This window comes from Heterodontus francisci, chromosome 14 (genome assembly GCF_036365525.1).
Source record: "Heterodontus francisci isolate sHetFra1 chromosome 14, sHetFra1.hap1, whole genome shotgun sequence".
Classification (NCBI taxonomy): Eukaryota; Metazoa; Chordata; class Chondrichthyes; order Heterodontiformes; family Heterodontidae; genus Heterodontus; species Heterodontus francisci.
The window spans coordinates 105769284-105782519 of NC_090384.1; the positions used below are offsets into that span (position 1 = coordinate 105769284).

The 13236-nt window shown below is 41.8% G+C and overlaps 1 protein-coding gene across 5 annotated transcripts in view; it reads right to left on the reverse strand.

The window, feature by feature from the left end:
• Nucleotides 1-1081: 1081 nt before the first annotated feature.
• Nucleotides 1082-13236, reverse strand: part of usp47 (ubiquitin specific peptidase 47) — a 186232-nt gene continuing 174077 nt past the window's right edge. For all 5 annotated transcript variants that reach the window (XM_068046694.1, XM_068046695.1, XM_068046693.1 and 2 more), the window contains 6 exons: nt 12685-12800; nt 8911-9029; nt 6432-6562; nt 3884-3931; nt 3281-3411; nt 1082-2499 (listed from right to left, as the gene is read on the reverse strand). In XM_068046694.1, coding sequence (XP_067902795.1) covers nt 2325-2499; nt 3281-3411; nt 3884-3931; nt 6432-6562; nt 8911-9029; nt 12685-12800 — 720 coding nt within the window. In that variant the 3' untranslated portion in view covers nt 1082-2324. The remainder of the gene's footprint in view (nt 2500-3280; nt 3412-3883; nt 3932-6431; nt 6563-8910; nt 9030-12684; nt 12801-13236) is intronic.

The window sequence follows — 13236 nt, forward strand, 5'->3', positions numbered from 1 at the left end:
GTACATATTCTGTCTGCAAAGAACAGGGCCCCGTGTATTAATATATGTAGCTTTCAGTATGCATAAATGCGCCACACTGCGAGCAGCACTGACAATCTTAAATTAGATCAATCAACATTGGATGTGATTCCATGATTGGACAACGTGTGCTAAGAATTACACTGACAACGAATTTAAGATTTCTTCCAAAGAAAACAACCCCAGCCTATCCAATCTTCCCTCAGCTAAAATTCTCCATTCCTAACGACATTCTCGTAAATCTCCCTTGTACCCTCTCTAGTGTGATCACCCTTCCTGTAATGCCATAGCCAGAACTGTACACAGTACTCAAGTTGTGGCTTAACTAGTGTTTTATACAGTTCCAGTATAGCCTCCATACTCTTCTTACAATCTAATTCTCAGCTAATAAAGGAAAGTATCCCATATGTCTTCTCCAAGAACAATCCCAGCTTCTCCAGTCTCTCCACATTACTGTAGTCCCTCATCCCTGGTACGATTCTAGTTAATCTCCTCCAGACCCTCTCTAAGGCCTTGACATCCTTCCTAAAGTGTGGTGCCCAGAATTAAACACAATACTCCAGCTGAGGCCTAACCAGCGTTTTATAAAAGTGATTTAATGAATTTTTTTTTTCTTATCCAAATTGGAAATAACTGGTCCATTTACAATGAGTGTATATGCTTGGGGCTGCAGTTACATTAAATCCCAAATTTTCAGTTCAAAATCTAATACTTATATAGGGATAATTAAACAGAGTATTGTGGCTTTTCACAATATCCAAATACTAGCAACAAAAAAAACTCAAAGGCAGCTTGAATCTGCCACCATAAAATGTAAACTTCAGAATCAAAATAGAATGAATAAATGCTTTATTGGCATGTTACTCAATTGTGAACAGCATTGGGCATGAAAAAATATTTTCAGCAAGAAAAATCTTTTGATGATCTGTCTCATTAAAAATTGAGACATCTCCTGGAAAATCCTAGAGGGAGAAATGGCGATGGAGTTGTGCAGCGGTTGAAGTTTCCACTTCCTAATGCAATTCGGTTAAGTGTGTGAAGTGAATCTAGCCATGAAACAAGCTCATCATTCCAAGTGCTTTCTTTTAATTTTTTTTTTGAATGGTTGAAAATAAATTCACACTTAAGAGGACCTATTATGCCAAGTGAATTAAATACAGCAGAAAATTAAAATCATTCTGTGCTTCTTCATGGAACAAGATTCACGCAACAATGAAACCTTTAGATACAGGGTCACAAAAGTACAATATACATAATTAGAACCAAGACGCCTTTAAAGTTGGTAAAAAACCAAAATTCTTAACAAAGGCATAAAAATTATTGATGCCCAAATACCAACTGAACAGATGAGAAAAAAAGCACCTAAAAATGCAACAGTTTAAGCAGCCCTCTAACACGGTGTGCCTGTGTGTGGCATGCCTGTGGTGTGTGCGCATGTGATATGCATGTGGCGTGCATGCTTGGTGTGTGTGGCTTGTTTGCGTGTGGCGTGCATCATGCCCGTCATGTCTGTGTGGTGTACCTATGTGCACATGTTCGCATACACCCAAGGCAAATAATATTCAATGTCTCCACCCCACACCTAGTAACTCACGCCAAGCTGCAGCTATTGTCGCATTCTGTACATTCACTGAAACGATAGGAGTGCTGGAACCTCAAAATCCACGACCTGGGAGACAAAAGTAAATCAGTTACAGTTATTAGGCCTCTGGCAAAATAAGTGGCGCAGACTTAGAAATCACACGCATAGAATTTCAGGCCAAGTAAAAGTTGCTGACAACATTCATTCATTCGATTTATAATCAAGAATTGCATCTTTACTGCAATTCTGATGGCACTCCATCCCCATCAATTAACCATCAATACCTTCCCTCTCTATCCCATATATAGTACGCCTTCTTAAAAATTCATCAATGAGGTATGTGCACACTTATACGAATAAAATAAATGACGAATTCTTAGGACTGTGCACAGCTTTTATTTAGCTACAAAATCCCCTTTAGGTAGAGGGGTCTAGCATTTCCAGCAAATAAGTGCAGAGTCCACATTATCTTCAATCGTTTTAACCCTATTTTTTTCCCATATCCCTTTAAACTTTACAGTACAATAGACTATAGTGCACAACATGATTCAAAGTCAGACAGTGATCCCCGACTGGGCACTGGGCTTCTGATTGGTGGGCAATAAGCCAATCAGTGCTGGTGTCATTAGGTACGCCTAATGATAAATGGGACAGCCACAGGAGTTCTACACAGCAGTGGTGAATCAGGTTTCACTTCCAGGGACGACCTGAGCTGGGCCAGGTCTCAGTCCTGGCAGGAGTCTTTGGTGGGACCGCCATCCAGATAGATCTTCAGTGCTTTCTCTTTGCGAGGCGAGTAGTTCACACGGTGGCCTGATTTTTGCAGCCGGCTGCTTTCTTTCTTCAGTAGCCCATTGCGCTGTTCCTCGGACATCTCCATCTGCGCCTCAGTCTTGTCCCTGCAGCAGGAGTGGTGCAGAGAAACTAATCAAAAGGCTGCCAGAAATAACTTTAAATTAGAACGATGGACCTTGAGGCTTCATTTTCTTTTCTATGCACCTCAAAAAAGAAACTGTGCAAAGAATTTAGAGCAATTTAATTCTAAATCACTCAACCCAAACACACTAAATGTTTAATCTGGTATTACTACAAACAGCTAAATCAAAACCTGATGGGACAACTGAAACATTCAGCAGCCATCTTCCATCCAAATCCTCAACACATTCTAATTCAAATTCAAAGAAGGTTATGCGTTCAAGTCGTACTCCAGAGACTTGAGCACAAAAATCCAGATTCCCACTCCAGTACTGAGGGAGTGCTGCACTGTCGGAGGTGCCATCATTCAGATGAGGCATTATACCTGTCTGCCTCTCGGGTGAAGGTAAAAGATCCCACGGCACTATTTTGAAGAACAGCAGGGAAGTTCTTCCCAGTGCCCTGGCCAATATTTATCCCTCAATTAACATCTAGTCATTATCAGACCGCTGTTTATAGGAGTTTTCCATGTGCAAATTGGCTGCCGCGTTTTCTACATTACAACAGCGACCATACTGCAGAAGTACTTCATCGGCTGTGAAGCGTTTTGGGACATCCTGAGGTTGTGAAAGATGCTACATAAATGCAAGTCTGTCTTTTTGTATAAAACCAGACAAGGATTATTTCAACAGATTAGTTGTAAGTTGTAGAATTGACGAAATAAGACCACCATGCCATGTTGCTCAGTTTAGTGAATCCATTTACCTGTAAAAGATGACTGCTCCATCATCACAGATGTAAAGCGGCCAGACATTCAGAGTTGAGACTTTAGGATTCCAGTCTAAATCCTGGTGAATTTCCAGCACTGAAATGTCACAGGGAAACGTCCCCCTGCCCTGCACAACACAAGACATGAAGTGGCATTAATGGATTATCAGTGATGTTCGTTCATGTTCCCTTATGTTGATAGAAGTCATTAAACCAAACCGCTAATTTACAAAACTGCAGTTCGTGGAAGCAGCTTATTGAGGCAGAAGACTGGGGATTGGGAGGTGGGAGGCAGATATTTACAAATAACTCATGTCTACTTTTTCCACTAGAAGTAACATGTTACAGCATGACCTCGCAGAGTGAAAACCTGAAAGACAAGGAACCGATGCAATAATGCATCAATATATGATATTCTGATAGGGTGGGATGAAGTAGGGTGGGAGGAGGCTTATGGCAGCACAGGCCTGTTGGGCTGCATGACCTGTTTGTGCTGTAAAATTCTGTGCAATATAATAAGTGACACCATGACCTATAATGAATTGTGTACCAGAATATTTGAATGATTACCTTGAGCCATTCTTTTTAAAAACTACTCACCTTAGCAAATTCTATGTTTTCAATGGGAATTTCACTTATTGCGTGTAACTGTTGAAAACAAAAATCACACATAAAAGATCCTCAGTAAAACACAAGTGGTGCACAAATACTACAGAAGTTTCACCCCACAACTGGCTTAGTCAACTGCACTGATTACCTTCTCCCATTGGGGATTAGATTTAAATGCTGAAGTACTTGCACCAGGTGTCATCAGAATTTGAAAAGGAACAGTTATTAAACAGTGCAGATACAAAATGGACCTTTTTTCCCTTCTAGTAATTTGGGTTTATATAATCTGTATATGTATAACTCTGGAGTACCAGTGGCCACAACGGACAGGTGAATTCCAGAATATCTCAATTTCACACCGCAGGTCAATCAACCAGCCCACTGCACCCAAACCAGACTTCTGAGGCTTATCTTAGCTCCATTCTCTAACCTTTCTGCATTCGGCCTATCAGGCCTGTGCTGGTTCTTTGAAAGAGCCATCTGTTTAGTCCCATTCCCCTGCCCTTAACCAGTTTTAATTCTTTATTTTTCAAAATATTCATCACTTCCCTTTTAAGGGTTCATCATTTTCCTTCAATTACAAACTTGTTTTTGTATCTTCGCAGTCTCCTCTTGAAGAATAATGGGACGATACTGCCTCTAATTCCCTGTGAACCTGTATCAAAGTTTCCTTTGGTTTTCTGATTCACTATACTTTCATATAATCTGCAAATTTCACATCCCTCCATCTAAACATTTGTCTTTTCTAAAGTCCATGTACATTGCAGCGGATTCACTGCATTCCCCCCTCTACCACGTCTGTTACCATCTCAAAGAATCTTACAAGATTTGTCAAACAAGATTGTCCCTTTTGAAATCCATGCTGGCTTCTATTTTCTCTTTAGATACGTGGCAAATTCACTGTGTATTAGAGAGTCTAAAATCTTTCCTACTATAGATGTTAAAATGGCCATAAATTACCCAAATTATCTCTTTTAAAAGCATGCATTAGATTGGCCACTCTCCTGTTCTCCATCCCACATCCACTCTCAAGAGAGCTCCAAAATATCATTTCTAAGGCCTCTGTAATTTCCTCCCTTATCTTGTCACTGCAGAAAAATATCTTGAAACATATTGCAGGAGAAATCTGGAGATTAAATGGACTTTGGCTTCATGTATGAAAGCAGCAAAAATATTTCCAAGCACTTTGGGACTTCTTCGCCATCTTAAAGGCGCTGAATAAAAGCAAGTCGCAGTTGAGTGTACAGATATCGCCCTCCTCCCCCAAACCCACGGCCCACCGGTCCAATACCAAATTCTAACCATCATAACCACGGCTTATAACCTTTCACAACAACCTTTTTTTTTTCAAATTCTTTCATGGGATGTGGGCGTCACTGCCAAGGTCAGCATTTGTTGCTCAACCTTAATTGCCCTTGACTACTGAGTGGCTAGTTAGGCCATTTCAGAGGGCAATTAAGAGCCAACCACAACATTGCTGTGGGTCTGGAGTTGCATGTAGGCCAGACCAGGTAAATACAACAGATTTCCTTCCCCAAAGGACATCAGTGAACCAGATGGGTTTTTACAATAATTGATGATAGTTCATGGAATCATTACTGAGACTAGCTTTCAATTCCAAATTTTTATTTATTAATCGAATTTAAATTCCACCATCTGACATTAGCCTGGGCCTTTGGATTACTAGTTCAATGACATTACCATACACCACCGTCCCCACTAATCAGTGCAATTACTTTCCTTAAAGGACCAGTATAATTCATTTTCCAATTTGTCCAGTGCAAGAATGAAACACAATGCGGCATAAATTGCTGGGAATGAGTGCTGATAGAACACAGTCAACGACAGCAGCAACAGTTTATCGCCTTAACCAATGAGAATAAAGGATTGAGAAAGAAACAAAAGAATGATGGAGGATTAATTAGCGTTAAACCAGGTACAGAAAATGAAATAAAGAGAGGGAAATAAAGATTGGATTGAGAGAGAGAGAAAAAGAGACAGAAAGGAAAAATAAGAAAAATGTAAAAACATTTTAAATTTGACTTTTTGAAATCCCTAACAATTGACTACCTGCAAAAAAATGAGACTGAACAGTTAAATTAACAACTTCCTGGGCCAAAGAGGTTAACTGGCATCACTAACAATTATCACTCGTTAAAAGGGTTAATTACATTGTTAATTATAAGCCTTAATTTTCTGCGGCAGGTTTAACAGGGATTTAAAATGTAAATCCAGCAAGTTCTTAACAGGGCAATGGGCGATATGCTGTTTATATGAAGCTAACAGAGGAGTGGCGTAAATCAACCAGAAAGTTCTGAAGATTCACAACTCATGTCGTATCTCTTCATCCCCTGAACACACTGGCCGACTTGCGAATTAATAAAAGCATGCGTCATTAACCATTATTCTTCCAGCAAGATTCGGCCCATTATCACAGGAGCTCTGCCGTTGGAAAATATTTCAGTATCTAATAAAGCATCGTTACATTCAGAAGGATGTATTCTCAAAACAATGAGGATGACTGCTTGAAGTGACTGACCTTCTCTTTCAGCTCCTCGACGCTGCTGCTCTCCAGGACAATTTCTTGGAAGGGCTCCAGCTTCATGTAGGATGGCCTCCACTGCCTGGTCAGCACTGCCAACTGTGACAGGGACTTCATCTTCTCGGGTTCTGAGGGAAAGACCGAAAGAATATCAGAGAAACTGTAACAGGGGCCTGGTTACCACTCTTCTGTGCTTCAAATTAGAGCGGCACATTATTTAAGTGGTAGAATACTCACCGACAGATCGGTGCCCCTGCAACTGGCCTCGCTATCCACCGACCTCTCACTCACCACCAGTAAACTGTGGGTGTAGCATGTTCTACCCGCAGCACTGCAGCTACTCCCCCAGGCTTACCTCAACAACATCGCCCAGCCTGACACAACTCACCAAGGACAAGTGCAGCAAGACCACGGGAACACTGGCACCTCCAAGTTTCCCCTCTAAGTTGCACATCCTGACCACTCATATAGCACTGTTCCTTCATTGGCAGAGAGTCAAAACCTAGGAATTTCCAACCTCACACCATTGTGGGAGCACCATTACAAGCTTAGCAGCAGTTCAAGAGGGCGGCTCACTACCACTTTTTCAAGGGTCAACAAGAGATAGGCAACAAATGCTGGCCTTTCCAGCGAGGCCCACATCCCAAGAATGAATTTTTAAAACATAACAATGCAATTTCTTAGAGTACTGATTTCTATTTTACTACTGTGCTTATTACAGTTTGCATTTCTCTCCCCATATGCATCTTTATTGACTTATTTTAAAATTTCTTTACAGCATTCACTCCTTTCTTTTCCCAACAGGACAGATGAAGAATGCTCTCTCTCTCTCACTCGAATAATGAGCTATTGATAACAAGTAGTAGCTGAACACCATCACCTCCAAGTTGATCCAGAGGGTTGTGGATGGTCAGTTGTTGACTATATTTAAGGCTGTGATAGATTTTTGATCTCTCAGGGAATCAAGGGATATGAAGCGGGCAGGAAAGTGGAGTTGAGGCAGATCAACCATGATCGTATTGAATGGCAGAGCAGGCTCGAGGCGCCGAATGGTCTACTCCTGCTCCTATTTCTTATGTTCTTAAATCACGCACCACTGTGACTTGAACTCCCTCCCTAACAGCACTGTAGGAGCACCTTCGTCACACAAACTGCAGCGATTCAAGAAGGTGGTTCACCACCACCACGAGGGCAACTAGGAATGGGCAATACACCCACACCCCAAAATGAATTAAAAGATGATTAAAAAGGCCCCGTTATATCGGATTGCCCCAGATGCTGTCATCATTTCCTCACCTGAAGGCTGCACTGACATTTCAGCATCATGTCAAAAACAAGTTAAAGCAAGCAATATTTGCAATGTCAGCACAAACATAGGGCTGATATTAAAAACCAAGTGGGTCAATCAAATCCGGACCAGATGTGAAGCACACACAAAACTGAAAGACTTTTAAAGCAGAAAATAATTTTGCAAGTAGTTACAATTAGATTGGCCCACAGAATTACTGCCCATGATATCTCTAACCAGCCCTAAGTGCCAGTCACCCTACACCCCTGTTCATGTTGACCTGCAGTGGCCCCTGGTTCCCCAAAGCCTTAAGTTTAAAATTCCTATTCCAGTGTTTAAATCCCATCATGGCCTTGTTACTCCCCATTCTAGTAACCTCCTCCAGCCCTACACTACCCTCCACCTAACACTCTTCTACAGCACAGGGCTGACGTGGCGAATTCGGAGATGTGGGGGCAGAAAGAGTTGAGCCATCATCCCACTAATGAAGCCTGTTCCCATGTCCCATCACTTTTTCAAATCATTTTAGAAAATCATTAAATATTGGGAGACCAAAGCTATCATCTTCAGTACCCACCATAAACTCGGTTTCCTAGCCTCTGACTCCATCTCTTTTCATGGTCACTGGATTGAGGCTGAACCTGACTGCTGGCAATTTCAGCATGCTATTTGACCTTGAGCTGAGCTTCCGATCCCATAACCTCTTCATCACCAGGACTGCCTACGTCCACCTCAATAACAATCGCTTGTCTTTGTTACTTTAGACTCAACTATTCCAATGCTTTCGTGGCCGGTCTCCCATCTGGCACCATCAGTAAACTTGTGTTCGTCCAAAATTCTGTTGCCTGTATCGTAACTTGTGCAAAGTACCTGATTACCTGCTGTGCTCGCTGACCTACAGTGGCTCCCAGTCGCCACATCCTTTGATTTTAAAATGCTCATTCTTGGTCAAGTCTCTCCATGGACTCACCGCTCCCTACCTCAGTAGCCTCTTCCAGCCCTGCAACCCTCTGAAATATCTGCGCTCTTCCAATTCTGGCCTCTAGTGCATCCACAATTTCCATTGCCCACCATTGGTGCGGTGCCTTCAGAGCCTGTAAAACGCCTGGGGATTTTTTAAAAAACTACTTTAAAGGTGCTATATAAATTTGTTTATAACAATATAAGTTATTGTTAAAGAAATATTACCATTAAGTGCCTCAAGAAAAACCTCCCAGTTACTGGAGATGTTGATGTCTTCCTCATAGATGTGATAGTCCAGAAAGATTGTTCCAGGATTTTTCCAGGTTTTCTTCCTCAGTCTAAACCTGTAAAAACACAATAGAGATTGTCAACCACAGGAAGCCTGCTTTGCTAGAGAAGATCTATTGCTTCAAGGCATCAACAGAGTAGTAACGTGAAGGCAGCCTGTAAAGCCAACAGATTAATTAAAAAGCGCTCTCTATCAGCGCAGTGAGTCCTGCACTACAGTCTTAATTTACTGGCATATGATCCTTATAAGAAAACTGTCAAGAATGAGGCACCTTAATTTTGTCACATGGACATTAAACTTAAAATTGTTGCTGGGAAGAAAGGGCCCTCGCCGGAAAGACATTTTTTGCATACTAATGGACAGTGTTGGAACAAAGATACCAGTCCCTGCTCCCCCAATACACAGACACACACGGTCAGACCAGTTTAGTCACATGACTAACTGGCCGTTGGAGTTTTTTGAATTTGAACTCAGAAAGCTGTTTGCTCCTGGACTGAAAAGACCTCTCTCCTCTCTGCTCTCATCTCTCTCACCAGCTTCGGAAACCATTGAAGACATATGAACCCCAAGAGAGAAAAGTCTCCTACAGTGAACAAGGTTTAAGAATACTGGGCCCCAACAAAAAGCAAGATTACCGACAAGCAAGGTCTACAGCGAGCTCGAAGCACAGTAACAAAAACCCCTCTTCAGAGATTGCCTCAAACCTTTCTACTTTATTTTTTCTTCTGCCCTTTTCTGTCTCTATTTGCATGTGCGTATCGCGTATGCATCCTAGCGTGGGGCGCAGCGTGTATCCGTAGGCATTAACCAAATTAAAGTTTTAATAAATTTCACTTTTCTTCTTTAAACCTTAAGAAAGCCATTTTGTGATCATTTCTTTGCCTTATAATTGGAAAGCGGTGAACAAGGATTCACAAAGGGGTAGCTCAAAACACTGTTTAATAATTTAATCTGGTTACAAAAAGAACAGGTGAAGGCTGAAAAGAGACCCAGAGACACCTTTCTCACCTGGTCGTAACAAAACAAACAGAATCGCTTTGTTGTCATGTAATTCATTCATATTATCGCAAGATTGCTTGAGGTAATCTTTAATTTTGTTAGTCATGTCTAAGTGGGTAGCACACTTGTGTCTGAGTCACTCCAGGGACTTGAGCAAGTAATACACGCTGACACTTGCGGTGCAGTACTGAGGGAGTGCTGCACTGTAAAAGATGCCATCTTTCAGTAAACCAAAGCCCCGTCTGCCCTCTCAGGTGGAAGTAAAAGACTCCATGGTTCTGTTTTGAAGAACAGCAGGAGAGGAAGTACTTGCCAGTTATGGGTTCTGTCAAAAATGGTGTTCAACGAAGCGGCACATACATTCTGGCCGTTGATGTTGGCTCCACATCCATCAGGTGCCACGTGTATACCCCCACTGCCAAGATCAAAGGCTTCAGTAGTAGGCCGAAAAAGTTGTTGTAACCTGGTGTCCTGGGCTAATATTTATCCCTCAATCAAAAACACTAAAAAACAGATTATCTAATCATTAAACACATTGCTACTTGTGCAAGCTTGCTGTGCACAAATTGGCTGTCCCATTTCCCTACATTACAACAGTGCCTACAATTTAGAAATACTTCATTGGTTGTGAAGCACTCTGCGATGCCCTGAGGTCGTGAAAGTTCGTAGAATCACAGAATAATACAGTGCAGAAGAGGCCCTTCGGCCCATTGAGTCTGCACCGATGCATTAAAGGCACCTGACCTGTCTACCTAATCCCATTTGCCAGCACTTGGCCCATAGCCTTGAATGTTATGACGTGCCAAGTGCTCATCCAGGTACTTTTTAAAGGATGTGAGGCAACCCGCCTCTACCACCCTCCCAGGCAGTGCATTCCAGACCATCACCACACTCTGGGTAAAAAAGTTCTTCCTCAAATCCCCCTTAAACCTCCCGCCCCTCACCTTAAACTTGTGTCCCCTCGTAACTGACCCTTCAACTAAGGGGAACAGTTGCTCCCTATCCACCCTGTCCATGTCCCTCATAATCTTGTACACCTTGATCAGGTCACCCCTCAGTCTTCTCGGCTCCAGCGAAAACAACCCAAGCCTATCCAACCTCTCTTCATAGCTTAAATGTTCCATTCCAGGCAACATCCTGGTGAATCGCCTCTGCACCCCCTCCAGTGCAATCACATCCTTCCAATAATGTGGTGACCAGAATTGCACACAGTACTCCAGCTGTGGCCTTACCAAAGTTCTATACAACTCCACCATGATCTCCCTGCTTTTGTAATCTATGCCTCGATTGATAAAGGCAAGTGTCCCATATGCCTTTTTCACCACCCTATTAACCTGCCCTTCTGCCTTCAGAGATGTATGGACAAACACGCCAAGGTCCCTTTGTTCCTCAGAACTTCCCAGTGTCAGGCCATTCATTGAAGTTGCTACAGAAATGCAAATTTCTCTTCTTCTAATAATTTTTTCAGCGTGCAACTTCTGGTTTGCATGTCCAGACCACAGACTATGGGAGTTCCCCCTTTCCAAAACACAGTGTTCTGCCTTCTGTGCGAAACATTTGGCTCCGTCAACAGAAGTGACTCACTGTGGGACTGAAACATGTCACCAATCTAGTGCTCAATGATTACTGCATTTGCAAAAGACATGTTGTGAAAAGGAAAGAAATTCCAGAAACTAGCCACTTTCACAAGACTTTTCCTTCAGAATTGAGTATGGTCAAGGGAAAAAAACATCAAAATGCCAGCAGCTGTTTAACATGCTACTGAGAATGGAGGGAGGTCAGGCTTTTACAAAATCTGAGGTTGCAGAATTGGGAGGCTGTAGCTCATGGCGTTCTTCAACCCCCTGGCAGAGATACAAAGCAGTTAAATACAAGAGTGACTGATAGGGGCCAGAGGTAAAGTTTTTTATATATATATATAACGAGGGCTGTTCCCCTGCTGTGTTTTCAGAACCAAACTTGCACACTGACCTAAATGAAAAGTAGAGCCTGAAAGGCAAAGGGATAGAAAGAAGTGAGGCAAAGTTTTGCAGATGAGTGAATGTAGTATTGATTGGTGTCAGCAAGTCTATTACAAGAATAAATCATTTGTTCCAATATTTTCGATGTTTGAGACTATGAAACTGAATTCAGCAACAGTGAGTGAGGATGATGCTCTAATTGAGGCAGGATTGCACGTACAAAGCCTCACGTTTTAGCTCAACGTTGAATTCTCCACAATAATGCATTAAGAACTCGAAGTGGAGAATTGGATCTGTATACCACTGTTTTATAACGCTCCCAATCTTCCAGTGATAACATTTGACATTTAGATTAGTTATACCTGAATTGCTAATAAACCTTATTTATCTTCCAGATCATTTACCATCAAAAAAAAACTTTAAAAATATTAATCCAACCAGTGATACTTATTCTCCATATTCTCAGCCAGGAATGACAGAAGGAATTACAAGTTATTTGTAAGAACTTCCCTTCTTTGGAAACCCCTTTGCCAGATCAAACAGAAAATTTCAGCCTTGCTGGTATAGCAGAACTCATTTTAATATAATGTTCACTGTTAAAGATCTTGATGTAAATCTGGCAAAGTAGCAAGAGAAGGATAATATGCTGGAAAAGATATCCATCCAGGCGGTGATCTCCTCTAAAAACAAGTCCTGATAGGCATCCCACTCCTTCAACTGATTACAACATAGGTTAATCCCAATTCCTACCTGTCGATGCTGAGATCTAGCCCACACTGCTCTCTCAGCTGAGGCAGGAGTTCCTCCTTTGATTGCAGCACCGTCATGCCTTTAGCAAACACAGCATCGAGCAGAAATTTACAGGGCTGCAATACAAGAGCATACGTACAGTATACACAACAGTCTTTTATTCAAACACTATTCCGGTGTTGGAATTTCATTAAAGCCTAAAAGTATTCAATAGCCCAGGTTTTTCAGTGATCACAAGATATTTACAAGGTCGTCAGGTATATCCAAAATTACCTCAACAGGACAGAAAAGTCAGACTTTAGAAATATATTTGCTGGTGGGATACCGGTAACAGTATTTATTGCCCATCCCTAGTTGACCAGAGGCATGAAGAGTCAGCCAGTGAGGAACAGGAAGCAGTTACAGAAAAAAAGTCCCCTTTATGAGAGGAAATTAGTGAACCAGTTGGAGTCTTTTCACAACACCCCAACAGCTTTTCACGATCAATCTCTAGGTGCATGTTCACAAGTTACCAGATCTACTGATGAGATTTGAAAACTTGCACTTTGCTAA